Genomic DNA, 27,846 nt, shown 5'->3' with positions numbered 1-27,846 from the left:
AATGACTAGCCTCATGTCAAAATTACATATATATATTTATAAATTTATAGATATTTTTCAAAACAATCTTTATTAATTTTTATTTTTTATTCTTATTATAATTATATTATAAAATTCTTGGAATAATATATATTAACTTATATATATATATTCAATTAAAAAAATTAACTGTTCAAGTATATGTATATATATATATATATATATATATATATACATATATATATATTTTAAAAATTAAAATTAGCATTATTTATTTTAATGAATATATAATATTACATTTTACATTTAAGAATAAAAATATATGTGATGTATATTTTAGAAATTGTAATATATTTTATGCATACTAACATGTTTAAATTATAAATTCTTTATTTGTTTGTCATATTAGAATCATATCAATCTTTATATGACATTATTAGAAATTATATAATACTTCGCACAATATCATATAATTATTATTTTAAAAAAATATCGATTTCAAAACATTGTTTTGTTTTAAAAACAAATATTATTTACTTTTGATAATCCACATGATATATACATATTAAATTTAATAACAAAAATACATCAATATTGTATTGAGAATACGAGATTACTTTTATTCAAATATTCTTAAAAGAAATGATGAAACGACCCAAAATCATGATGTTATGAACACATTGATACATCCCTGTCGTATGCGCAGTGCGGTCTTTCTATTATTTCAATTTTTATCTTAAATAGATATTCATTTATTTTTAAACTTTATTGAAAAATCTTAACTTATTAACATAATAATATAGCTATTAAAATTATTAATAATTTATCAATAAAATAATATTTTTAATTTCGTATCTTTGGTCAGTTGTTTTCAGAGAGTGCAAAGACATCATCCAATAGGAGTCGAGTGGCTAGCTGACAAGTTGCGTCGGGGTGGAAATGGGCAGGGAACAGGAGCTTGTACGCATTCGAGCCGAGAAGTGTTGGTTTCACGAAAGGGGTCAGGTTCCGTGTCTACGTGATTTTTCCTGTGTTATTACTTTCAATAATATAATGTAAATTTCGATTTTAATGTCACACACATCCCAGTGTCTTAAGATTATTTATATGGAGATCGTGGAGCGCTAGAAGATGCTGGTAAGGAAACAGGCGGGAGCAAAGTTGACGTAGAAACAAGTGCGCAAAGATTGTATAGTTGAGTTCTTTTTTCTGCCGTGCGTACCGAGAAAGTAAAATCCGTGCTTTTGTTATGTAGTTACAACGCTTTCGCAGGTCATTTACTTCGGACGAATGTCTCACCTAAAGTACCTTCGAGGTTACAACTATTACCTGATGTCTGAGAAATCGACAGGCTGTCACGAACGTAGTGGACTCCGTTTTGAAAACGTGGTTAAGATATCAAAGTATGAGTTTTATTTCAACGAAATATCTTCGTGCGAATATCTTCTTGTTTATCGTAGGACAATTTCGATTTAAAAATAATCTGTACCTGCGAGGCATGATCGCCTACATAAACAATAGCTCATCATACAAGACAGTTAATGTTTTTAAATCAATTTTGATACTTTTATTTTTCGGTTATCGTTAATAATAATAAAAATGTTTAATAATAGAAATTTAAAACGAAATTAGATGTTAATGGTATATTTAGATGAAAAATTAATAATAATTATCTAAAATTTCATTGATATTTATTATTATTATAATTTTTTATTAAAGCTGTATAATAAAATATTAAAATTTTAGATATTTCTTATTATTGTATTACTTAAAGAATGAATGTATAATAAAATATTTATAAAAGTATGTCATGAAAAATTATACATAAAAAACTATAAATCTTAAATATAGATATATCTTCTGTTACAGGGAGACGATCCACCGTACCTATCAGTGGGTACGGAGGTTAGTGCTAAATACAAGGGTGCCTTCTGTGAAGCAAAAATTCGAAAAGTAGTAAGATCAGTAAAATGCAGAGTGACTTATAAACAAGGTTTGGGTACAGCAACAGTAGCTGATGATCAGATAAAAGGAACTTTAAGAGTAGGTGCAGTTGTTGAAGCTAAACATGGAGATAGAAAAGAATATGTGGAAGCTACTATTACTAAAATCCAAGACTGCAGTCAATATACTGTAGTTTTTGATGATGGAGATATTACAACATTAAGAAGAACTGCACTTTGTCTAAAAAGTGGACGACATTTTGCAGAAAGCGAAACTTTGGACCAACTTCCTTTGACACATCCAGAGCATTTTGGCAATCCAGTAATTGGAGGTAGAAGAGGACGGCGCTCTAGACAAGCACAGTGAGTATAGTGAAATAATACAGCATAATTTTGCAATATAATTTGAATTAATATTTATCAATAAATTGTTGTTAAAGAGATGAAAGTAGTGATGATGAAGATAGCCCTCCACGAGGAACTCGTGATTCAGGTTCTAGTGGAACTGGAAAAGAAGGAATGGAGACAGAACCTGAAATTGGACGAGTTGTATGTGTGGAACTTGGGGACAAAAAGAAGAAAGATAATTGGTTTCCTGGATTAGTAGTTGCACCTACTGCTCAAGATACAGTGAGAATTAGAGTAAGAGATGACTATCTTGTGCGCTCATTTAAGGATGCACGATAGTAAGTTTTAATTGTAATGTTTTAATTTATATGTAAACAAGTTCTGTGGAAAATATGATTACATAAATATTATATATACATATGAAGTTATTCATATATTTATAAGTTTACAAATAAAATAATATTAATATATTAAATTTTTTTTATATAAAATTTATTTAGTTTATTATTAATTTTTGTTAAAAATATATTTATTAAAAATTAATTTTTACAATATTACTGTTAATTTAAATATTTCTTTTTATATTATTATGATATTTTTTGCATATTTAGTTATACAGTTCCGAAGAAAGAAGCCACTGAATTTACAAAAGAACTTGTCAACAAAGTTGAAAATAGCACATTGAAGGTTGCAGTAGAAAAGGCATTGCTATTTTTAGAAAAGAATGAGTTACCTCCTCATTGGGATAGAGATTCTCTTTTTGGGCATTCTGTATCAAGCGGAAACAGTGATTCAGATGGAGAACTTGATTCTGATGTAAGATTTTTTTTTTTCTAGTTATAATTTATTGTTTTTACATATTATATAAATTTTATTTATTTTGCAGAGTTCTGATGACGAACCACGTGAAGAAAAAGATCATTTTGTAGCACAATTATATAAATTTATGGATGATCGAGGAACACCTATTAATAATTGTCCAATGATTGGTTCTGAGGATATAGATTTATATAGATTATTTCGTGCCGTTTATAAATTAGGAGGTTACAATCGTGTAACAAATCAAAATCAATGGAAATTGATAACACGTCGCCTGAGTTTTACAATGCAAAATTCACCATCTACGCACAATTTGGTTAAACAGGCCTATAAAAAATTCTTACACTCCTTTGAAGATTTTTATAGAAAATTAGGTTGTACTATGGTAAATCACCCAAGAGGTACTATGCGTAAACAACGTCCCGGAAGAAGTTTGATTAGAGATAAGGACAGAAATACACCTGTACCTCCTCAAGTATCAATTGCTAAAAATGAAAAAGAAGAAGAAGATAAAAAAATTATGGAAGAGGAAAAAAAGGAAAAGAAAGAAACTAAGAAAGAATCAATAAAGGAAGAAGAAATTGTTAAAATAAAAAAGAAAGATGAATTTGAGGAAAGCGGTAGTGGACAAGAAAGTGATGTAAATATTGAAGGTGAAGCTGAATCGTCTTCCAGCGAAAAATCTCAAAAAATTTCAACATCATTATCATTGCCAAATAGAGGTAAATCTAAAAATAAAGAAGACTCAAAGAAGAAAGTAATAGAAAAAAAGAAAAATGAATTTAAAAGACAAGAAAAAAAAGATGATAAAATAAAAGAAGAGGATGCTACTAAAACAAGATCAAAATCAAAAGACGATAATATAAAAGGTAAAACGCCTTCTGAAAATAGAGAAACACGAACTCCATCAAGAGAATCAGAAAGAAAAACTTTATCTAAACAAAGACGATTAATAGATGAAGATTTAAAAAGACGAGGAAGAAAACGAAAAGAATATGAAGTAGAAAAGTCACGTACAGATGAACAATTAACGGATTCAGCTCCTTGTTACAAAGGACCTGTAGAATTAGGAGATAGACTGAAAGTTTATTATGGACCTACTCACGAATCTAAAGTTACTTATGAAGCAAAGATTATTGACATGGAAAAAGATGGTACAGAACCAATGTATTTAGTACATTATACTGGATGGAATACAAGATATGATGAATGGATTAAACCATCAAGAATAGCACAGAATTTTACACAAGCTCAAGGAAGAGTAAAACGAATTAAAGCTACTTCAAGACCTCAAACTCCTAGTACGAATTTATCGAATAATATAAATAAATCATCAAAAATGGTTTCTAATTCAAATACATCTCAAAATCGACGTCGAGCACAAAGTGTTGCACCTACATCAATTGTTTCATCTTCAACAAAAGAGGTCAAAAGAGAAGATAAAGATAAAGAAATATCTCAACCAGTTAGATCTACAACTCCATTGTCTGTTATAAGTTCCAGTTCTAGAACTAAAAGTCCAGCAACACCAGCAAATAATCGTCAAACACGAACAAGAAATAATGATATATCCAATATAGAACATCGAAGACGAACTAGAAGAACTTCTGGACATGCAGATATAGTTCCATCAGAAACTGAAGAAAGTGAGACATATGATTCAGATACTACAGAATCTGAACAAACAAGAACTAAATCTAAGACTACAGAGGAAAGAAAACGTAGGGAAGCAAGATATAGAGTAGAAGATAGAATAAAACCAGATGAAATTAGTGAAGGTGAAGAAGATAAAGATAATTTGGAAGAACCGCGTAGAGGTAGACGTTTAAGAAGGACAATTAGTAAATCGCAAGGTATAAAATCTGAACCAGATAGTGACGAAGAACAGCCAAAAGGTCGAGATTTTGATTTAAATCAAATACGATCTGAATTAAAAGGTTTTGATAAAGCAGTGAAATTAGAACTTGTTAGAGTTGAACCAGATCCAGAAGATGAAATAAAAATAGAAGAAAAAGAAAATGTTGTTTTAGTTTCACCAAAATCGGAAAAAAATTTAGAATCATCAAAATTAGAAACAATATCTGAATCTAAAATAATAGATAATACAGAAGATATATATGAATTTAAAGAACCAGAACCATTTGAATTTGAAGTACGAAACAAACGAGATACGAGTGGAGAAAAAGATAAAATAAAAAAGAGAGTATTTGAAGATGAGCCAAAAAGTCCTAAGAAAAAACAAAAAATAGTATCACCAATTATAAAAGAAGCTAAGTCAGAAATAGATATTGATTCACGAAAAAAAGTAAAAAAATTGTTTAGTAAAAGAGTTGATGATATTACAGATAATTTACCTTCTCATAAATTACAATCTACATCATTAACAACATGTGAAGAAGCATTTGATAAACTTTGTGAGTCACCACCATTTAATCAAGTAAAACCTATACCTATCATTGAGGAAACAAATAAGATAAGTAATGGTATAGATCTTTTATTTAGTGATTTACCTGGAGATGATGATGCTACCCATGATGATTCAGAAGATCGTTTAATAATATCAGAAGCAGAAGTTTCAGAAGCAGAACAAGAAAATTTATTTACATATCAACAAGAGATGTTCTCTTCTAATGATGCAAATGATTCAATAGAATTAAATAAAGAAGATTCAAATTTACAAATTGAATCAGTAAGAGAAGATACAACATTAACAATTTCAAATAAATCTGATATCCTTGTTGAACCAAAGGAAATGATTAAATCTCCATTACATAGTCAATCTCCAGAATTAAAATCACTGGAATCAAAATTATTAGATATAACACCTGTTTCATCTCCAATTGTAACAGTTCCAGCACCAATTAGTGCAAGATTACCAGCTACATCTACAATAGAAGAAAAACTTTCAGCTGCAATGGCTTTTCGTAATAAAACTAAAGATATCAAAAAAGAAGAAGAAATTTCCGAAGTTGTGTGGAAATCTTCAAAAGAAATTTGTAAAAAGTTAGATATTGCAATTGCACAAAAAAATAAAGAAGATCAACATGGATCTAAAATTGAAAGTGAAAATAAAAAACAAGAAAATGAAGATATTATAATTAATAATGAAAATCAATGTAAAGAAATAATGTGTGTGGTAATTAAACAAGAAGAAGAACTTCAACAATTTAAACTAAAAAAAGAAATAGAAATAAAAAAATTTGTTGAAACTAAAATAGAACATAAAAAAATACAAGAAGAAGAATGGAAATGCATAGAAAATGATAAATCTAAAAAAATAGAAGATGAATTTAAAGAGCATGATTTTAATAAAGAAAAAGAAAAAGAAAAACATAAGAAAATAATTAGTCAAGATGTGGTAGATTCTGCAGATAGTAGTGATTCTGAACAGAGGCTAATAATTGATAATGAAGAATCACAAGATGTAAAAACTTCATCAAATTTTGATGTTAAATTAAGAGCAGAGTTAGATAGGCTTCAAGATACACAAGAAAGATATTCACAATTACAGACACAAAAGCCTATGCAATCATTGAAACACCAACAACAAGAATGTGAATTTAAAAGTGAAATTAAAGAAATATCTATTACAAAAACAGATGAAGAAGGAGAGACAATTAATTCTTTGCTTTGTGAGGAAGAAATACCAGGTTCTCCAGCACCTATTACTGAAAATATAGAACAAATAAATGCTGGTCCATCTTGTTCACCTCCAAAAGTTGAAACTACAGAAAGTAATATAGTATTAATGGAAATGCCATTTGCAAGTGCACCTACATCTGGTCAAAGTACAACCAGCAGTACTGTTGCTACTCTTAGTATGGCATTACCAAAAACTGTAGAAACATCTGTTCCAGTTTCTTTATCTATACAACAAAATCCTACTCTTGGTGTGAGGCAACAATCTCATCATCAACATTTACCTGCATTAATGTCTGCACAGAGAAGAGAGAGCAATGAAGCAGCTCCTGTAATGGATAATACTCCTCCAACTACACCTGATTCAAGTATTTCCAATATTTCTGGATCTCCAAGAGAAGAAAGAACAGGTGGTTCATCACCTACTTCAGAGGATAATATGAAACATAATCGTGATAGTTCTGAAGCAGATAATGATAGTGGTGGTAAAGGTCCAGGATTTAGTGAAGATGATACATTGCCAAATGTTGAAGGAAATTCTGCAGATAGGATATTAAAACCACCAGCAAAACGTTCTATTGAAGAAACACAATCTCCTAAAAAACGTAAAAGAAGTAGAAAGCATTCAGAATGTGATAAAAACACTACTAAGAAAACAGGAAGACATAGTAATAGACATGGTAGACATGGTGGTGGAAGTGATAGCGATGATACGAGTGAAGGTTCTAATTTATGCGGAGTTAATTCAACTTCAACAAATCATACGAATATAAGTAGTGTTCCTGATTTGAGTAATTATTCATCAAGATCACCTCGACCTACAAAATATAATTTTTATGTGGAATTAGGTAAAAAATTAAATAGTTTCTGTCTTAATTTTATTCTATTAACTATAAAAAAATTTATTAATTTTTTTCTTCATATTATAGATCCTGAATTGGATGGTAGTCAAAGGATAGCTGTATTGCAGCAAAAATTAGCTGAATTACGTAAAACATATAATGCTGTGAAAGTTGAACTTGCCGCTATTGAAAGACGCAGAAAAAAATTAAGAAGGAGAGAACGAGAAGGTAAAAATTTTATATATATAATTTTTTGAATTATTAGTGTTTTTTAAAATAAAATATATAAAAATTTTTATATAAAATTTCTTTTATATACAAAAAATGTATTTAATTTGGTTTTAGCCATAAAGGCAGCTAAAGCAGAAATGCAACAGGCTTGTTCGTGATGAGCTGCCTTCAAATATCCTAATTTATTTAATCTGCGTTAAAGAAACTTTTATACAATACTGATAAATAATAGAATAGAATCACTATATGGACACCCTGCAATTACAGCAGATTTCATGACAATTTTTATCTACCTAATATTGTTTAGGTAATTTTTTCTCTATTAATATAAATTGTAGATATAGATATAAGATTTAGTAAAGGAGGAACACTTACCAGAATGAAAAAATATATTCATATGTGCTTTGTGTTGTACATTGTTTTGTCAAGATCATAATGTGACAAAATTTTTATCCTTTAATTTGTCATTTCACCTGCTCAGATGCAAAGTACAAATTATCGAACTTGATGATCATTTCATCGTTCATTCTTGTTTTCTAAGAAAAGGCTGAGAAAAATGTTACCGATAGTGTGTTATTGTAAAGACATCTTGGGAACAAATAATTGTCATAAGCCGTTTGTCATTTTTGTTTCGAATATAGTTTTTAGCACCGTTGGCAGTTGAGCTGTTTTCAAGACGATAAAAAGATGTCAACAACCATTGCATTCTTCTAGGATAGAAAATTTTGTATATATTAGAATATAGTAATGTTATAGTGATTCACAATATATATATAATTAGAATTTTAGCACTCTTATGATTGAAATTTTTTATTTAAAGAATAAAATGTTGCAATTTAATATAATTTTTAAAGTAATAAAAAAAAAATGATCATATTCAAAGCAATGTACGTAAACAATTTATGAATGGATGATTGTACATTGATATGCATGTGAAATATAGCACAATTTTAATTTCTAAAAAAGGAATTACTTTAATTTATGTAAATAATTTACACGAATAAAATATCATATTATAGTTATTCTCAAATATAAAATATTAAGATTTATTGTAATTAATAATCATATTCGTATTTCAAATTAAATTTCTTGACAAAAGGCATAAAATTGGATTTTTATGCAATTGTCATGAATGCAGCTCAACAACATTCATCAATTTTAGCCTTTTGCATTATATTCGAAAAATTGCTGCCATTGTGCTTTAATCATTAAATAGGTATTAGACGTTCATCGTCATATATATCGTAATTGGTCAAAGATGCATTTATATTTCTATTTGAGCGTTAAAGTACCTCAGGTACTAAATTAAAAGAAAATGAAAAATTAAAGTTAAGAAACAAGTTGAGAAGAAAACAAAATCAAATACCCCTGAGTGGAATTAAATTTGTACGAAGACATGTTGGCTGAGAAAAGAAAAAATGAAATTTTATATAGATATATATATATATATTATATATTTTTTATAAAAAAATCAGTCGCGGACATGCTTTATGGTATCAGACAACATGATCATACATTGGGGGAAAAATGAAAGAAAATTAGGAGTTGGGCTCCATAAATCTTTGTAAATATTTTACATGGTGTGTGTTAAAGAGACACTCATAAGTCAAGTTTTAGTAGTTTATCGCACACAGGTATAGCTACATATATTATTGTATAATGGTTTCAAAAATCTTGCAGTAGCACATGCTAAATATTTGTTTTAAGAAGTCAAGACGATGTGTATCGACACTCAATCAAATAATAAACAGAATATATTTTAATTTCGCGTAAAAAAATAGAAATAAAGAATGTCTTATTTATATTTCATTGTTTATTATTAGATAATCTCATCAGAGATATATAAAAAATTTTATTTTCAAAAGTTTTCATTATTCAAAATAATAATAAAAGATTTAAATATAAAAGTATTTTAATATATTGTATAACTCAATTTAATAAACTAAAAAATAATTAACAGCAAGATTGCAAATAATAATATTCAAACATTAATATTAATGATATTTTTTCTTTTTGATTATTGTTATAAATAAATTTGTTATATAAGATATTATTTAAATATTATATATATTTTAACATTATTAATTGAATTTCATAATTTAAACTAGATATATGAAGTATATATTTTTGTCAAAATAATATCATTTTTAGATATAATACTTGAAATATTATTTAATTAAATGGATCTCTATTTATTAATTTAAAAAAATAACAAATGAATACAATATTATCCTATAAATCTTGAATACATATGTCTGCTATTTTGATTATAATCCATCATTATCTTTATTATTTGTACTTTACATATTTAGGCAATAATATTTGTAAAAAAAATATTATATAGATATTGGATACTGATTTCAGGATATTGATTAATTATATAAATAAACTATTATGTACATATATTGATCACAGATACATAGCTTTATATTGTCTTTTCTTATGTAATAATAATAACATATTGAGTAAAACAAATAATATTAAAATATTTAAGAACATATAATAGACGAATTATTTGAGTGACGAACGCATCCTTATCTTCTAAAAACAAATTTTCTCTTTGTAAATCATGAATTACATGTGAAATAATACATATAGTAAGCACAATATGGATTGTGTCGCCAACCAATAATATTGTTCTACGTAACATTTAATTGTGTTAGCGAATATTGTTAAGAAATAAATCCTATCTTAACAAATTATAGTAATATCATTTATCCTTGTATTATTCTTAAAATGATTTTTGGTTTTTTAAAATATAAAATATTGTAATTAATTAAAATTTTTATTTCGAAAATTATTATTTTGAAAATTATTATAAATTATTCATTATATTGCAACTTAGAAGTAAATATTCAAATATTTTGTTAAATTCTGCATAATAATATATATTAATATATTGTAATTATGCAAATATTTTTATTATTATAGTTTTATACATATATCTTATATATAAAACTATTAATATTTAATAACAAATGAAACATGATTACTTTATTTTTATATTAGTATTGACAATTTTGTGTATTTAATATATAATACTAGTAAACATCTGTCAATAAAATGATTTCTTATTTTTAATTTATTTTTAATTATATATAATGTGATATTATTTAATATTTTAAGAAATTTGACATAGCTATCTATCTTTGTACACCAGCAGTATAAATTTGTTAAAGAAGCAATATACTATCTGACATTATTAAAAAATGATTACAAATTTGTTTTATATATATATATATATATATATATACACATAAAATAAAAACTATACAAAATACATAACAAAATATTAATTGAAAAATTTGAACATTAATATTTAAATAAACTAAAGATATTTATATAAATATACCTAATTTTAATTTTATTCAATATAATCAAAAAAAATTTTAATTTTTTGAAAGTGATGAAATATAAAGAAATAATCGTTATATATATTTTATAATATTAATAAAAATATTAATAAAAAATTATAATTTATGTAAAAAATAAAAAGTTTATACAATAAATGAATAATTTTAAGAAAAAATTTTGTATAAAATCATCAAAGACAAGTAAATTAAGTAAATAATTTTATGGATTGCTGAATGAATTGATTAATTGTATATATACCTTTTTGTTTAACAATATTATGTTCCTAGTAATAAATTATTCAAATAACAATACAAATAAGATACAGAAAATGTTTAATAATATTGAGCGTAAAGATATGCTTTTAATTCTATATGTCAACATGGAGGTGAACTAGATGTTGGCGCAGTATCAACAGTTTGTGTTGAAGTTGATGCAACTGTTGATGATTTTGTTAATCTTCGTTTAGCTAACAAAAATTGTCCCATTAATTCATGATGAGCTTCTAGTCGTTCGATACAATGTAGACATGCTGTTTTAGGTAATGGGTCATTCATGTTTACCTATATGACAAAAATATAAAAATTGTATATTTATTTCTAAATTAAGTTTATTTATTAATATATTATATAATATTATTATTATACATTATTATTTATATATTTGCACATATATATTTTAAAAATTAGAAACTTTATATATAAAAGTTTTTAAAATATATAATATAATATGTATAAATAAATAACTCAAATTAATTTCTGATAAATTAATATAATTATAATAATTATATTTAAAAAACTTAATAAATTTAATAAAACTTAATAAAATGAATTTTTTTTATCATGATGTGTAGTTTTTAATCTTTAAATTATTATATTCAAATCAATATTGTCAAATATGGTTAAAAATTTTATATAAAAAAAATTAAAAATATAACTTAAACAAGCTGAAATCTTATTCAGCCATATATAAAATGTTATACAAAATATAAAAATTTTATTAACAATAATATTGATAAAAATGATTTAAAAAAAGTATAAAATTATTTTACCGTAATTGGAAGATAAGCATTTATTTTTTCAGCAAGTTTCATTCTTTCACCCTCTTCACCGTATATGTGGATCACGAAACGGTTCATTTTGCTGCAAAGTCTACATATAAAACCCGTGATCACAGCTTTATCTGTGCTACCCATTTCAATTATTTACTAAAATTTATTTCTTTATGTATGATACTTATCGACACCCTATAACCCGACACAAGTCAATAACTTCACTCAAAAATTACTATTCTATAAATCGCACAAGATGTTATGCTTCTTTCGAGATTGTTTATCATAGTTCTGAATAACTGGCGCTACAAGCACTGTACCATATCATATCAAAATTTTATATAGAAAATTGCTTATTCTTCTTTGATATTATAAATTGAATATATAGCCATTTAATTATTTTTAATTAAATAATATTATATAATAAATATAAAAAATTAAACATGAATTGTTATAATATATTTAAAGTTTATTAATATTTTAATAATCAAAGATTATGGAGAAAATTTTAAAGGTTATAAATAAATTTAAAAGAATTGATAAATTAAAATTATTTTAAATTAGATTTCTAACATTGATTATTTTTTAATGAAGTCATTAATATTTGATTATTGTAAAAATAATATATTTATTTTATATAATAAATAAAAATAATTTCATTTATTATTTTTTTTATTCTATTTAAACAATTTAAAATTATTTGATAACTTTATTTAAAATCTTTTAATAATATTTATTTTTTTTATTAATATATTGAAGATATTATTTAATATTATTTTATTAATTATATTTACTAATTGTATATTATCAATAGAAGATCAATATAATATTACTAATTATCAATAAATAGTATATTAATAATTATAATTTTTTTAAAGATTTATATATATATATTACTAAATATATATAGTGTATTATAATTTTTATTAATATAAATTATAAATAAATTATATATTTTAAATAATAAAATATATCAATATATAATTAAATAATTAAACAAATATTTAAATTACAAAAAATAAAATCTAATTAATATTTAATTTTATCGCTTATGTATATAAAAAAAATAAATTTTTGATTTGTATATTGTTAATAGTAGTGTTTGAAGTACTGATACAATAATTTATATATTATATTACTTCAATAAAATATGGCGACAATCAGCTGTCTTCTGTCATAATGACATTCATATTGATAAGCATAAGATTAAATTTTTTAGAAATTATTTAAATAAGATACATTTGTATACTACAATAATAAAGTGAAATAGTTTTACGTTATTATATTACTTTTTTGTAAATACAAAAGATTTACAAAAAATAGAAAGCTATTTACTGCTGCTCATCTGAAGTAAGCGGCAAGTGAACGCAGCTGCGTAAAAAAGCAATATGGTGACTAACGAATTAATCAAGTGTTGAGGATAATCAAGAATACAAATGTTTAATAATATTACCAACTTTTGCAATGGATGGTGGTGAAGTTGAGTGATGAACTTAACGTGATTAAAAGCCTTTCAGAGGCTAAAGGGAAGAAAACCATGTGCGATGTATGTGTTGACTTTCACGATCTTCTGCTCTCCTGTAAGCAAAAATGCACAATATTTTCATATTAACCTATTGTACTGTCGAGCATATATATAAATTAAATTTTTATTTTATATCATCATTTAATATTTTAATGTAAATAATTTAAAAAAAGAGTTACTGTAAAAATTATTTTTATAATTACATTTAATTTTATACTTTAAAATTTCGTTTATAACATTATAATATATAACCTCATCATTTATATATGATTTTAAAGCCTATTAATGCATGAATATATTTATATATATAGTATTAAATATATAAAATAATAAAATATTTAAATAAATTATATTTTATAAAAATCGTAATTACTATTAAAATAGAATTAAATATTTGATATAAAAAAAATAATTATAGTAATATAAAAATGTTTTCTTATATTGATTTTGCTTATAAAATTTTATTTATTAAATTTTTATATTGTTTATTTTAACTTATAATTTATATTTAGATGATGAAAAATCATCAAAGGAACAAGATGGATTGGCATCACTTTGTATTTCGGATGTGGATACAACATTACATTATGTTAATCAATGGGTGCAAAGGTCTGATTTCATTTTTGTTTTTTATATGAACTTTTATATAAACTAAACTATATATATATTAAATTTTTAATATAATTATATTATTTCTATTTTAAAAATTTTTTTTCATTTATTTTTATAGACAATGCATGTGTTGTTATCGGGAAATAAAAAATTTTGATCGATTTATAAGATTAACACAAAGTGTTGTATTATGTACATTACAACAATTACAAATTATACAACAAAATGGTCAACAAACAAAAGTATCCAAAGATGAAAAAGAAGAAGAAAAAGCAGATGAAAATAAAATAGAAAACTCTGATTTTGCACAAATAGAAACACAAACGAAACAAAACTGGTCTCAACAAGATAGAGAAAAATTATTCCATCTTCTTTCAAAAATATTTTTATTAAATTTTCCTCTATATATTGCAATGAAACATAGTGGTGCAATTAATCCATTAGCTCCAGTAAAAGTAATAATATATTATAAATAAAGTTAAATAAATTTGTTTAAATTTATAAATTTGTTAAATATATTATATATTTATACATTATTTTTTCATTATTTTGAAGGATGAAGGAGGATATTGTGAACCTCATGATCCAGAAGTGCCAGCTCCTTTAATTAGAGCAGTTTCTATATTTTGTCATCAAGGTGGTTTCAATTTAATGTCTGCTTGTTTTGATATGGAAAATACATTACCTGTTAGTCTTGCTCATTCAATGGTTGCAGTGATTTGTAATTTAAAACTTTGGTTGAATTATGGTAGTGTTATTCAGCTCTTTATACCATTACGCAGTCGCGTTATGAAATATATGTGTCGCTTAGCAGATAAAGAATTACGCACACCAGCAGTTAGAACAATGGCAGGTAAATTTTAAAATAAATAAAATTAAAACAATTTGATATATATATTAATTTTTAATTGTGAATTAATACTTTTTTATTCTTAGATTTCATGTGGAGTGCAGTAAAAGATCCTATTGATGCTGTTTTACCAAGTTTTGATCGCGATGGATTGGATTTAGCATTTAAATATTTTACTAGTACAACTTTAACAATGAGATTAGCAGGAATAGCTCAGATAAATGCTCATATCACTGCATTCAATGAACTTTGCAATAGTGAAACTGTCGCTGAAGTGGAACAAGTGGGCCATGCATTGGCAGCTTGGTTAACAGAAAATAATATAATAGCTCATATATTTGGACCAAATTTGCATGTAGAGGTTATTAAACAAAGTCATATTGTATTAAGTTTCTTAGCTATGGAAGGTAGAATCACATGTTCAGATATGGATACTATGTGGCAAGCTGCACAATTGAAACACTGTGGTCGTCCAGTATATGATTTATTGGCACCCTTAGTAAAACATTTGGCTCCAACTCCAGTTTTACATTTATACTCTTTGTTAGGAAAATTGGAGCCAAAAGATCATACAGAACAAAGTTTATTCCTGGCATCTGCTTTGATAAAATTTATTTGGACAGCAGGTGGTTCAGGTTATCCAAGAGGTTTATCTATAAAAAACAGAGAGATTTTAAGAAGTAATAATGGTATTGGTGGTAGTAGTACTAGTGATCCTAGTGGAATAGATGGAAGCAGTCCAGATGAGGATGAAGAAGAACCTAGTCCTGCACCATCAGAAGGACCATCACCACGAAAACAAGCAAGAGGTGATAGTAGTGATGGGGAAGGTATGCTATATATAATTGAAATTTTTATCTTTAAATTATATGACTTATAACATAAATATTAACAGGTCCATTTAAAGCAAAAAGTATGGGCACAACAATTGTACAAACAAGTTCAAATGAAGGAGAAGATCCTACAATAGAAAAATCTGAATGTTTTGCTGAATCGATAAAAGATTCTACATGTAATATACGAGATGACATAAAAGAAAAACAGAGTGGATCAGATGCAGAAGCAGATACAGAAAAGTCCAATACAGAGGAAACAGTTGCAATTGAAAAAAGAAAAAAAAAAGTATTAAGAAAACGGAAAAAACCTCAAAAACGTTCATTAGTTACTGTAGATAAAACATTAGAAGGTATTGTTAATGAAGAAAATAACATAAAGACTAAAGATTTAATGTTAGATATGAAATATAGGCCGGAAGATGTTTTAAACAATACTTTAGATACTGGTGGATTAGTTTCTATTGATGATCCAAAAAATGTTGATGCATTAGATCGTGTAAAACAACAAGCAATGGCTTTAGATCCAAGTGATCAACAAGTTCCAACAACAGCAACACTTTTAAGAAGAGCTAATAAAACTAAATATATGTCATTAGTAGCACATAATGTAGATCGAGCTCCTGATTCTGCAGATACTTCGCACGATGAAGATGATAGTGATGTAGCTGGTGTTCTTGCAGCAGCAGATGGACCTGGTGCTGTTATATCAGAACTTGCTGGTTTAGTACATGCAACTGGACCTACATTTTTACCTTCAGGATTAGACGAAATGCTTTCAGATGAAGAAGGATCCTATAGTAGTAGAATATCTAATAAAAGTGAAAAAAATATGGCAGATTTTGATGGAGAAGAAAGTGGTTGCGAGGAAGAATTAGCTCAATTAGCTGCGCGTCATTTAACAGCTATACAAATGCAAGCTTATCATCCTCATCATTCTCATCCAACAATGACGATCAGGCGCTCTGTTTGTCGTCCTCCACAAGTAAGAAGTATTCGCCAAACAGTAACACGTGTTAATTCTCAGTTCAACTTGGATACTGTATGTAAAGCTGGAAATACATTATTATGGGATCTTTTGCAAGATGATAAAATTGGTCAATTAGGAGAAGGTTTAGCTTTAGAAGCTGAAAAAGCTTTATGTAATCTTCTTTGTTTCAATGTTGATCGATTGATACCAATGAAATTTATAGAAGGTTGTTTAGAAAATCTTGCAACCAACCGTTCTGTAGTTGTATCTTTAAGACTATTACCTAAATTACTTGCCAGTTTTCAACAATTTGGTGCAATGGATGCACATACGATAACAACATGGGCTGATCGTGAACGTGGAATGATGAAACACTTCTTTAATAATTTGAAAACATATACTAGTATAGGGCCAAAAAATAGTTTATATTCTCATCAAACGGAAATACAAGTTAGGTTACAATTTTTATCTTCTATTTTTTCACCTTTAGGTTCACCTGATTGTTTTCGTTTAAGTCTTGAACAGGTGGACATATTATGGCAATGTTTGTCACAAGATTCTACATGTGCAGATGAATTATTTAGTTGGTTGCTTAGTCAAGCAAAATCAACAGAACAACATGCACTTGGAATGGATACACTTAAACATTTATGTATGCGTAAATTACCAAGTTTGCCACCTGAAACTATTAGTATGACAGGCCTCAGTCTTTTTCAACAATTGTGTAATTTAGCTCGTTTAGCTGCTGCACATTTGGACAGACCTTTAAGAGATGTGGATTCAGTTGGTATGGATTTCTTGTGGAGAATTGCATTAAAAGCAAAAAGTACAGATGTCAGTATGGCAGCTATACAATACCTAAATGGATATTATATGTCTAGACAATTAACTCAAGAAGCAGAATTTGTTTCACAATGTATGACTCATCTTGCTGCAGCTAGTGCTGATCTGGAAATAAATGAAGAAGCTAGTTTACGTTGTATACAAAGAGCTTTGTTATTATTAAGAACACATTTAGAAGCATTCCGAAAACGGTATGCATATCATTTGCGACGTTGGATATTAGAGGGTAGAGGTGCCGGTAGTCATGTAGCTATGAATACTTCGGAAAAAGGCCAACAATTAAGAATATTTGTACAGCCTGCAGGAATTCCTGAAAAAACAAGTTTCACTCTTCTTAGTACTGATTATGTAGCTGATTTAAGAGCTGAAGTTGCTAAATGGTGGGATGATACTCAAAATAATCAAGAAAAATCATCATCCAATACAAATGCGGGTCAAAATAACAGTTCAGTACTAGGTTCTTTACTTACTGATGGGCCAATTAGGATGATTACACAAGGTCAAGAATTAACTATTGATTTTGATGAAAAAACATTGCAAGAAATGGGATTTAAAGATGGTCAATTAGTGTTCATTTCTCCCGGTGCTGGTCGAGGTAATGGTACGGGTAGATGTAATAAACGAGATGTAGATTCACCATCTCTTTTGCCACCACCTCCTCGAGAATCTTTACCGACTTTATTGTTATTACGTCCACAATATTTTGAACAATTATTTACATTAATGAGAACTTTAAGTGCTATGAAAACAATTGTCAAAGGAGGACAAGAAATTCCTCATACAAAAGCCCAAGTACTTTCAAGAAGAGTTTGGGACACATTAACTTTACTACCAACTAGTCCAACCTTACTAAGAGGATTTCAAAAATTAGGAGAAACAACCTTGCTAGAATTATTAGATCCTGCTAGTCCTCAAAAATTAATGTATTCTTTATATATAGTAGAATCATTAAGTAGACGTAATACAACGAATCAATCTTCTGTTGTGAATTGTACATCTACTGCATCTGGTAACGAAGGTGATGCCGATACAGATAATAATCATGAAGACAAAGAAAAAGATATTACTTGGTCCACATTGTTTGTTCAACATGGAGGTTTACGTCATTTATTTGATATTTTTATGTCTGGTTGCTTGGAACAAGGTGATGGTAGTGAATGGCAGCAGGACTGTCTCGCTAGTTTATTAAAACAACTCTGTTATTTGGGTGTTGTTAAAGAAGAAAAAAAACGAAGTAAAGCAGATAAATTGCTTGTACCTAAATTGAGCGAAGTAATGCTTTCAATGATGAATGTTGAAGCTGTTATGTCTCGAATAACAAATATATTAAATGAAGCATCTTTACCAAGAGATCCAAATCATTACAAAACAGGACTTTTTGGAAGATCACAAGTTATACATTACACTATGGCTTTATTGGTTTGTTGGGTACACAGTAATGAAACAGTTAAGCAATATCTTTTTTCATCTTCAGAATCATTTGGAAAAACTTGGTTAAGAAGATTAGTGTTGGAAGATCCTGAACCAGCAGTGAGAAGAGAAGTTTGCACAGCCTTATATAAATTATGTTTAGGAACTACAGGATTTGAAGATGAAAATTCTATTAATCCCAGTTTGATTGTACCAATGTTAAATACTTTATTGGAACACCTTGTAATTGCTGAAGCAATGCAACCTTCTCATCGAAAACCAGATTTACCATTACATTTACATCCAGTACTTGATGATGGAAAAGAACCATATGGACCTGCCTGTAGAGATTATTTTTGGCTTGTTTGTCGATTAGTTGATTCTCTTCCAGAAGAAGCTATTAAAGAAGGTTCAGATGATTCTAATTTAACAATAGATCTTGAAGCTTTAGCAATAAGAGTAATTGATTCTCTTTTAAATAGAGATCATCTTGAGACACGACATAATACAGTGGAAGATGATGGTTTAGTTGGATTATTAAATCTTACTTGCAATATTATGACACATAATCCACCTTGTAAACAAGGGAAAATTGGTCAAAATTTATTACATGAAGTATTCGATTTTTTATTTGCATTACCTAATCCTCGATCAAAACATGTACCAAAATGTAAAAGTCAAGTTTCCAGATCAGCAGCTTTTGATCTTTTAGTCGAACTTGTAAAATCTGCTCCAGATAATTATAGAATTCTTCATGAAAAATTATTAATTCAACATAAACCTGGTCCTCATTCTCCATATCCATGGGATTATTGGCCACATGAAGATGGACGTTCTGATTGTGGATATGTTGGTTTAACTAATTTAGGTGCTACTTGTTATATGGCTAGTTGTATGCAGCATTTGTATATGATGCCACAAGCACGTGTCTCTATATTAGGAGCTGATTGTAATAGAGCAAATAAACATCAACTTACATTAAGAGAATTACAAAGAATGTTTGCTTATCTTCTAGAGTCTGAAAGAAAAGCATATAATCCTCGAAGTTTTTGCCGAGTGTATACCATGAATCATGAACCTCTCAATACTGGAGAACAAAAAGATATGGCTGAATTTTTTATAGATCTTGTATCAAAATTAGAAGAAATGACATCAGATTTAAAAAATTTAGTAAAAACATTATTTTGTGGTGTAATATCTAATAATGTTGTATCATTAGATTGTGAACATGTAAGTAGAACACTAGAAGAATTTTATACTGTACGTTGCCAAGTGGCTGATATGAGAAATCTTTATGAAAGTTTAGATGAAGTTACAGTTAAAGATACTTTGGAGGGTGATAATATGTATACATGTTCACAATGTGGTAAAAAAGCAAGAGCAGAAAAAAGAGCATGTTTTAAAAAATTACCACATATATTGTGTTTTAATACAATGAGATATACATTTAATATGGGAACTATGTCAAAGGAAAAAGTAAATACACATTTTAGTTTTCCATTAAGATTAGATATGTCTGGATATGTTGAGAAAAAACTTATACCACAACATTATCAAGAAGAAAAGAGAGCTTTTGAAAAAAGAAAATCTGAAAATGATTGTCAATCAGAATTAAACGAAGATGATGGTACAGAAATGGAACATTATCAATATGATTTAATAGGTGTAACAGTTCATACTGGCACAGCTGATGGTGGACATTACTACAGTTTTATTAGAGATCGTACATCTCCTAATAAAGATAAATGGTTTTTATTTAATGATGCAGAAGTTAAGCCATTTGATCCAAATCAAATAGCAGCAGAATGTTTTGGTGGAGAAATGACAAGTAAAACCTATGATTCTGTTACAGATAAATTTATGGATTTTAGTTTTGAAAAAACAAACTCAGCATACATGCTATTTTATGAATGGTGCACTGATCCTGGAGATCAAGCAAAAGAAGAAGAAGCTACTGTTTCAAGTCCAAATGGACGACAATCTTCTTTATTGATTCATAAAAATACTAATAAATTACCACCACTAGAATTAAATAAAGAACTTGAAGATTGGATATGGCAAGATAACATGCATTTTTTACAAGATAAAAATATATTTGAACATACATACTTTACATTTATGTGGCAAATATGTGGATATATACCACAAACATTATTCTCTATACAATCTGATATAACAGAAATGTCAGCAGATCTTTCAACATCATTTTTTATGGAGACTTTTATACATGCCAAGGAAAAACCAACAATGGTGCAATGGGTAGAATTGTTAACAAAACAATTTAATGGTTCAGCTGGTGCATGTGCTAGATTTCTTGAAAAAATGGCTGGAGATTCATGGTGGCCAATTCAAATTCTAGTCAAATGCCCTAATCAAATGGTAAGACAAATGTTCCAAAGGTTATGTATTCATGTGATACAACGTTTGCGCGCTACTCAAGCACCTTTATATCTTCTTTGTGATGAAGAAAATGACGTAAATACCGTTGGCACACGATCATGTGTGACAAGATTTGTAAGAATGCTTTTGTCTCTTATGGAACATGCAAAACAACATTTGAAACATCTTACTGAATATTTCAGTTTTTTATATGAATTTAGTAAAATGGGTGAAGAAGAAACATTATTTCTAATAAGAGTACAAGCTATATCAACTATGATAAATTTTTATCTTGGACACAAAACACACGAATTTGTTGATGCAGTTAGTGAAGAAGAAGAGGAAGAAGAAGTTGTTGCTATGCCAACAGAAAAATTGAGACCTGCTTCTTTAGACAAGATGATTACCTTAATAGCAACTTTAGTTGAACGTAGTAGAGGATCTGATCATAGGTAAAATTAAAAGTTTTAATAGTTTGTTAATTTTATTTAATATAAGAATTGTATTATATTATATATTATATTTTCATATTTTAGATTATCATTATCTCCAATAGATCTTAGTGCTGTAGCAGGAGGTAAAGGGTTTCCCTTTTTATATCAACAAACACGAGATGTCATTAATCTTAATCAAACACGAAACTTGATACAATCTTTATGTCGTTGGAATGATAGATTAGCAATACATATTATAACAATGATATTTCAAGCTATAACAAAACATACAGATGTTTGCCAACCATTTTTTAAATTATTGACATTGTTAACAGAAAGCTCAGGATTAAGTGGATTGCCATGTATGACTCAGTTAATTTTAGGCAGAGTTTGGGAAGCAGCTAGAGTTGCTCCACATGGAGCATTAGAATGGCTAGCTTTAGCCGTTACAAGAAGTAAACTTGCACATGCTTGGGTATTACAAGGATTAGATACATGGTTACAACATTTTTTATTGGAACATTCAAATCAAAGAGTTCGTTCTGCAGCTGCTTTTCTTCTTGTATCATTGGTTCCATCTACTCATTTCAGACAAGGTTATCGTAGTGCTCATAGATTAGGTTTAGGATGTAACACATCTAGAGAATTACAATTATCTCCAGAAGCTACTTTAATTTTGCATAAAATATATACTGCACTTTTACGATTATTGCAACCTGCAAGACATTATATTGATATACAAACTCATGGTACAATGAAACTCACTGCCTATTTTGCATTACTTACATATTGTGTTATTTCTAAAACAGAGAAGTTAATGGTAAGTATTTCATATAATATTAAATTTTAATCAGTATTATTATATAATTTTTATTTTCAGTTTGGACAATATCTGAATGATTTATGGACACTTTTTCACCCAAAACTTTCTGAACCTAGCATTCCAGTGCATCATAATAAACAAGCTGTATTACTATTTTGGTATCATGTTTGTTCTGATTGTCCGGAAAATGTTGCTCTTATACTTCATAATCCTCATATAACTAAAAACATTGCATTTAACTATATACTGTATGTATTATTTTATTTAATTTAAAGTTAATATTGCAGAAATAATATATTTGAGAATAATTTTTATTTAATTTTTAGCGCTGATCATGAAGATCAGGATGTAGTATTATTTAACAGAGTAATGTTACCTGCTTATTATGGTTTATTACGATTATGCTGTCAACAATCACGCACTTTCACGAGACAATTAGCAGCACATCAAAATATTCAGTGGGCATTCAAAAATATAACACCTCATCCTACTCAATATTCAACTGTAAAATTTTTATTAATTTAATCTATTTTTAAATCTATTTTTTTATAAAATTTATATTTAAAAATAAAATTTATTTTTTCTTACATAGGCTGTGGATGAACTATTTAAATTAATGCAATTGTTAGTTGCAAGGCATTCTGATCAAACAGAACAAGAAGAAGCTGAAATTGCATCATTCAGAAGAGGAACTTTATCTTCGTACTTACAAGGATTAGATGGACGATCATGTTGGGCTACACTTATTTCTGCATTTCGGTATAATATATATTTAATAATATTTTTTTTATTTTTATAAATATATTCAATTTAAAATAAAAATTAAAATATTTATATATTATATTGGTTTTTGTATTATAAATTAGTATATTTAATCAATTTTTTACAGTATTCTGATTGAATCAGATGATGATCGACTTTACGTTGTATATAATGGAGGATTAAGTATGGCTCTGGAAGCATTTCATATGTTGCATATCATGTATCATGAAGCCACAGCATGTCATGTTGCTGGTGACTTAGCTGAACTTATAGCCATTATTGTGGAACTTATACGATGTATCAGAACTGCTAGAGATGGACCTGATGCAAGAAATATATTAGCGAATTGTAAAGAATGGCCAGATATTCTACGAAAATTAGCAACATTGTTAAATACATATAATCCTCCAGATATGAGAAATCTTGCTATAGATCTTTTGAAAGAACTTGTAATGCTTGTTCCTGCTGAAGCAATTTCAATTTTAGCACCATTGCTGTCACACTGCCATGCAGCTCTTCAAGAATCTCATGCTGCTGTTCCACCTGGTCCTTATCTTCCAAGAAGATCTACTCCTCCAGGAAAAATGCCTACTCGACCTGCTAGACCAATGGTTCAGATGGCAGTACCACATTCTCAATTAGAAGCATCAAAAGGAGTAGATCCAGAATATGATAATGCTTTACTTGAATTTTATTTACCATATCATGAACTCATTGATGTAATGTGCAGATTAGCAATTAATAACGATTGTATGACAGATACACTAGTTAATCTGAGTGCTATGTTAGGATTTGAAGGTAAATATTATTTGCTATCTAAAATTTGGAAAGTAAAATAATTTATAATAATTATTTGATTACAGGTGTTCCATTACACTTAGCCTTATTTCCTAGATTATGGTTAGATGTTCATGCTGCTACACATATAGACAGAAAACATATTGCATCTCTTCTTTGTTCTTCCTATACAGTGGATTATGTAGATGCTGTGTTATTAGATGAAAGATCGTCGTTAGGGATACCAGCAATTCATGCTTTTCTCAAGACCTTCTTTCCAAAACTTGCTAACCATGTATTGACTGAACAAACTTGCTTACTTATTGACAATTTAGTTAGTTCTATGGTGGCAATGGTGGAAGCAGTAGATATTCAAGCTTCTGCACATAGATTAACGGGAGATTTAAGAGCCTTAGCTCTTGTTTACAATAGCAGTACAAGACTGAAGCCACCAAGTAGTTTGTTACCAGCTTTAGAAACGTTATTGTCTCGAACCAGAGCTATTAAAGTAAAAGAATCTAATCAACAGGAAGTAGAAGCTCCTACGAAAAAACGTAAATTTATGGTAAATGAAAACAATGAAACTAATGATAAAGAATTACATTTACCAATCAAAGAATTTAATGAGCAAAAAAACATTTCTAATATAAACATCGAAGAAAAAGACAAAATAGAAGTAAATGATATGACTTCTTCTGAGTCTGGAGACGATAAAACCATATCAAGAAACAATATTCAAGCAGAAAATATTTCTACAAACATCAGTACAATATCTCCAAGTTTAATTGATACTGTGACAACCAATAATTGTACGAATCAATTGCGATGTTCGTTGACTAATGTTTCTTGGTTTGAAATGTTGGAAAAGACGATTCTTGATTTGCAAACAATTGTGCAATTGCAAGCAAAAAATAATTAATTCTCTACATGTTTTGAATGGTGCTTTTATTATAGAAGCATATAATACAGGACTAAGTTTACGTATAAATGTGTGATTCTTTAAGATAACAAGACGAAAATTCAAGATCTAAATGGACAAATTTTAGTGCTCTTATGTTATTAAAAAATGATACATATATTACTATATTATTACATATTTCTATATATGTATCAAATGCGATTTATTTTCCAAATATAGGTAAATAAGATACTGTTGCCTATTTAAGTTATATTCAAACAGGAAAGAAAAAAAAATCATCAATTTGAAGTGAATAATTTTCATTTTATATAATAAATGTTCGTTAGTGTTGTGAGATTATTTATCTCCTGATAATATTCATGTACACTTTATGTACAACAATATAAAACTACCCAGTATTCAATAATAGAAGTTGTGAAAAACTTTGTGAAATAATTTAAGAAACACGATTAAAACTTTTGTTAAAATTATAAGTCTTTCCATATTTAATTTTTCGATATACAGATTTTTTCCATTCTTTAACATAAATTATAAAATAATTATATTTTGTCAATTTTTTAAATTGTATATTTTCATCATATTTTTAATATATTTATGAATAATTAATTATATAATTAATTGTTCTATATATATAAAATTATAGACAATTTCACATTTATTCAACACAACTTTCTAAACTTTACATATATAAATATATTATTACATTTTTTTATGTTTAATGTCCAAATAATGTCCAAAAAAAATTTATCATTTAGATAATGTTAATTATTTTGATACATTTATTTCTGATATTGTAAATATGTTTTGTTATATTTTTAAAATAATTTGTTTATTTGAACAAAATTTTTAAAGACATTCATTTATATTTTGGACTGCAATCGTTTTGATTATTGAAACTATATTTCGCATAATCTTTTTGCAAAACTTAATTAAAATATTATTAAAATTTTATTTTATAAAGATAAATTTTAGTATTCATTTAATTTATGTTTTAATTATTTTTCATATTATCATAATAACATTTATAATTATTACAATTAAAAAGTATTTGAAACATTAGTATAAAGTATTTTTTGTTTATATAAGAATTACAAATATCTCACATCACAAATGAACAATTTTATCATTAAATTTCTAAAATATTTTCTAAAATATTTGTTAAAAATCAACAAAATATTATTTAAATGTAATTTTCTTATAATGTATAACAAACAAACTTGGAAACATATCCATATAAACTTTTATGTATGCGCTTAATTTACATGCACTGCTTTATTATATTTATTATTATTACATATTATATATATATATATATATATATATGGATGTATGTATGTATGTATGTATGTATGTATGTATGTATGTATGTATGTATGTATGTACATATGTATGTATGTATATATGTATATATATATATATATATTTATATACATATATATATGTATATTATTGTCTCTTATTATATATATATATATATATATATATATATATATATATATATATATATATAATAACCGTGCGCTATTAAAAAAAAGAGGAAAATATAAATATATATATTTATTGTTTTTTTTTACTAATTTGTTACATAAACAAGTTACTTTATCGCCATTTGTCAAACATTTTTGGGAATTTATGTTCAAGAGATAGTTAGTATAATTAAATTTTAATTTTTATCTTTTCAGTAATTTTGTATTATAAAAAAACAAATGCGGGCTAGGATTTTTTGAGTTAGTCTAATTGCTCAGTAAAATAATATTTCTAACAATAAATTACATATATTTCATGATATATATATTTTTTTAAGTATTGGATATTTGATATATTGAAATAAATAAGTTAGTATATCAGATCAATAATTTTGCTAGAAATATTAAATCCCAATTATTTAACAAAATATGTTTCTTAAAGTATTTTCATTTTAAATTATTTTATTCAACTCTATAGCCTAATATACAATTTAGATGCAAACTCATAATTTATTTTATGTGTTTGATACAGAAATATATACATGTTTTCATCATAGCTTATTATTAGACGATGGCACTAAAGTATAACTTGTCCATATTAAGATTCAAGAATCATCACGTGTATTTTTGATTTCAACGATATATTACAATAAGAATTGAAAAGAGAAAGCAATGAATGTTAATAGTAAGATTATATGATATTCTTGTGCGATATCTTTATTTCTTTGTCATCTTAATATTAATTAATTAATTGATTGATGATCATCTTGAAAAGTATTTTGTAGTTTACTACTTATGAAACATAATTTTAAAAGAATCAAATTAAGGGATTAAATATAATAGCAATTTTATGATAGAATAAGTTATGATTTTTTGGGTGCATTTTAAGATGAACTACAGATTCTAGAAACGACTACCAATGATTATATGATTAATTAACTTTTGTGACAGTTATTAAGAAATTTAATAAGTATTAATGATAAAAAAAAAATGAAAGTATGAAAGAGTAATGATTAAATCAAAGTTTCTTTGCTATTTTC

General features: G+C 27.0%; 3 protein-coding genes across 4 annotated transcripts; 2 read left to right on the top strand and 1 right to left on the bottom strand.

Moving 5' to 3' along the window:
• The first annotated feature begins 876 nt into the window (after positions 1–876).
• LOC409456 (AT-rich interactive domain-containing protein 4B) lies at positions 877–9,603 on the top strand. 2 transcript variants are annotated; one of them, XM_016912161.2, is made up of 8 exons: positions 877–1,116; positions 1,252–1,382; positions 1,849–2,285; positions 2,363–2,608; positions 2,882–3,086; positions 3,157–7,576; positions 7,658–7,798; positions 7,916–9,603. In XM_016912161.2, the coding sequence occupies exons 4-8, from the start codon at positions 2,442–2,444 to the stop codon at positions 7,957–7,959; spliced, it is 4,977 nt and encodes a 1,658-aa protein (XP_016767650.1). In that variant the 5' UTR covers positions 877–1,116; positions 1,252–1,382; positions 1,849–2,285; positions 2,363–2,441; the 3' UTR covers positions 7,960–9,603. The 2 variants fall into 2 exon arrangements, with proteins under 2 accessions (XP_016767650.1, XP_006564269.1); XM_006564206.3 differs by lacking the exon at positions 1,252–1,382 and having other exon boundaries at positions 878–1,116; positions 7,916–8,231.
• A 1,867-nt stretch (positions 9,604–11,470) lies between these two features.
• On the bottom strand, positions 11,471–12,531 carry LOC725568. Its single transcript, XM_001120653.4, has 2 exons — positions 12,204–12,531; positions 11,471–11,715 (listed from the first exon to the last, which is right to left on the bottom strand). The coding sequence occupies exons 1-2, from the start codon at positions 12,345–12,347 to the stop codon at positions 11,530–11,532; spliced, it is 330 nt and encodes a 109-aa protein (XP_001120653.1). The 5' UTR covers positions 12,348–12,531; the 3' UTR covers positions 11,471–11,529.
• An 807-nt stretch (positions 12,532–13,338) lies between these two features.
• Positions 13,339–25,849, top strand: LOC410109 (ubiquitin carboxyl-terminal hydrolase 34). The gene is made up of 12 exons (XM_006564205.3): positions 13,339–13,783; positions 14,241–14,337; positions 14,459–14,795; positions 14,896–15,193; positions 15,277–16,020; positions 16,086–22,077; positions 22,162–22,879; positions 22,940–23,130; positions 23,209–23,386; positions 23,475–23,641; positions 23,772–24,442; positions 24,508–25,849. The coding sequence occupies exons 1-12, from the start codon at positions 13,672–13,674 to the stop codon at positions 25,338–25,340; spliced, it is 10,338 nt and encodes a 3,445-aa protein (XP_006564268.2). The 5' UTR covers positions 13,339–13,671; the 3' UTR covers positions 25,341–25,849.
• Positions 25,850–27,846: the final 1,997 nt, after the last annotated feature.

This window comes from Apis mellifera, linkage group LG5, assembly GCF_003254395.2.
Source record: "Apis mellifera strain DH4 linkage group LG5, Amel_HAv3.1, whole genome shotgun sequence".
Classification (NCBI taxonomy): Eukaryota; Metazoa; Arthropoda; class Insecta; order Hymenoptera; family Apidae; genus Apis; species Apis mellifera.
Note: the sequence above shows the minus strand (reverse complement) of the source record. Positions and strands in the feature narration are given on the sequence as shown.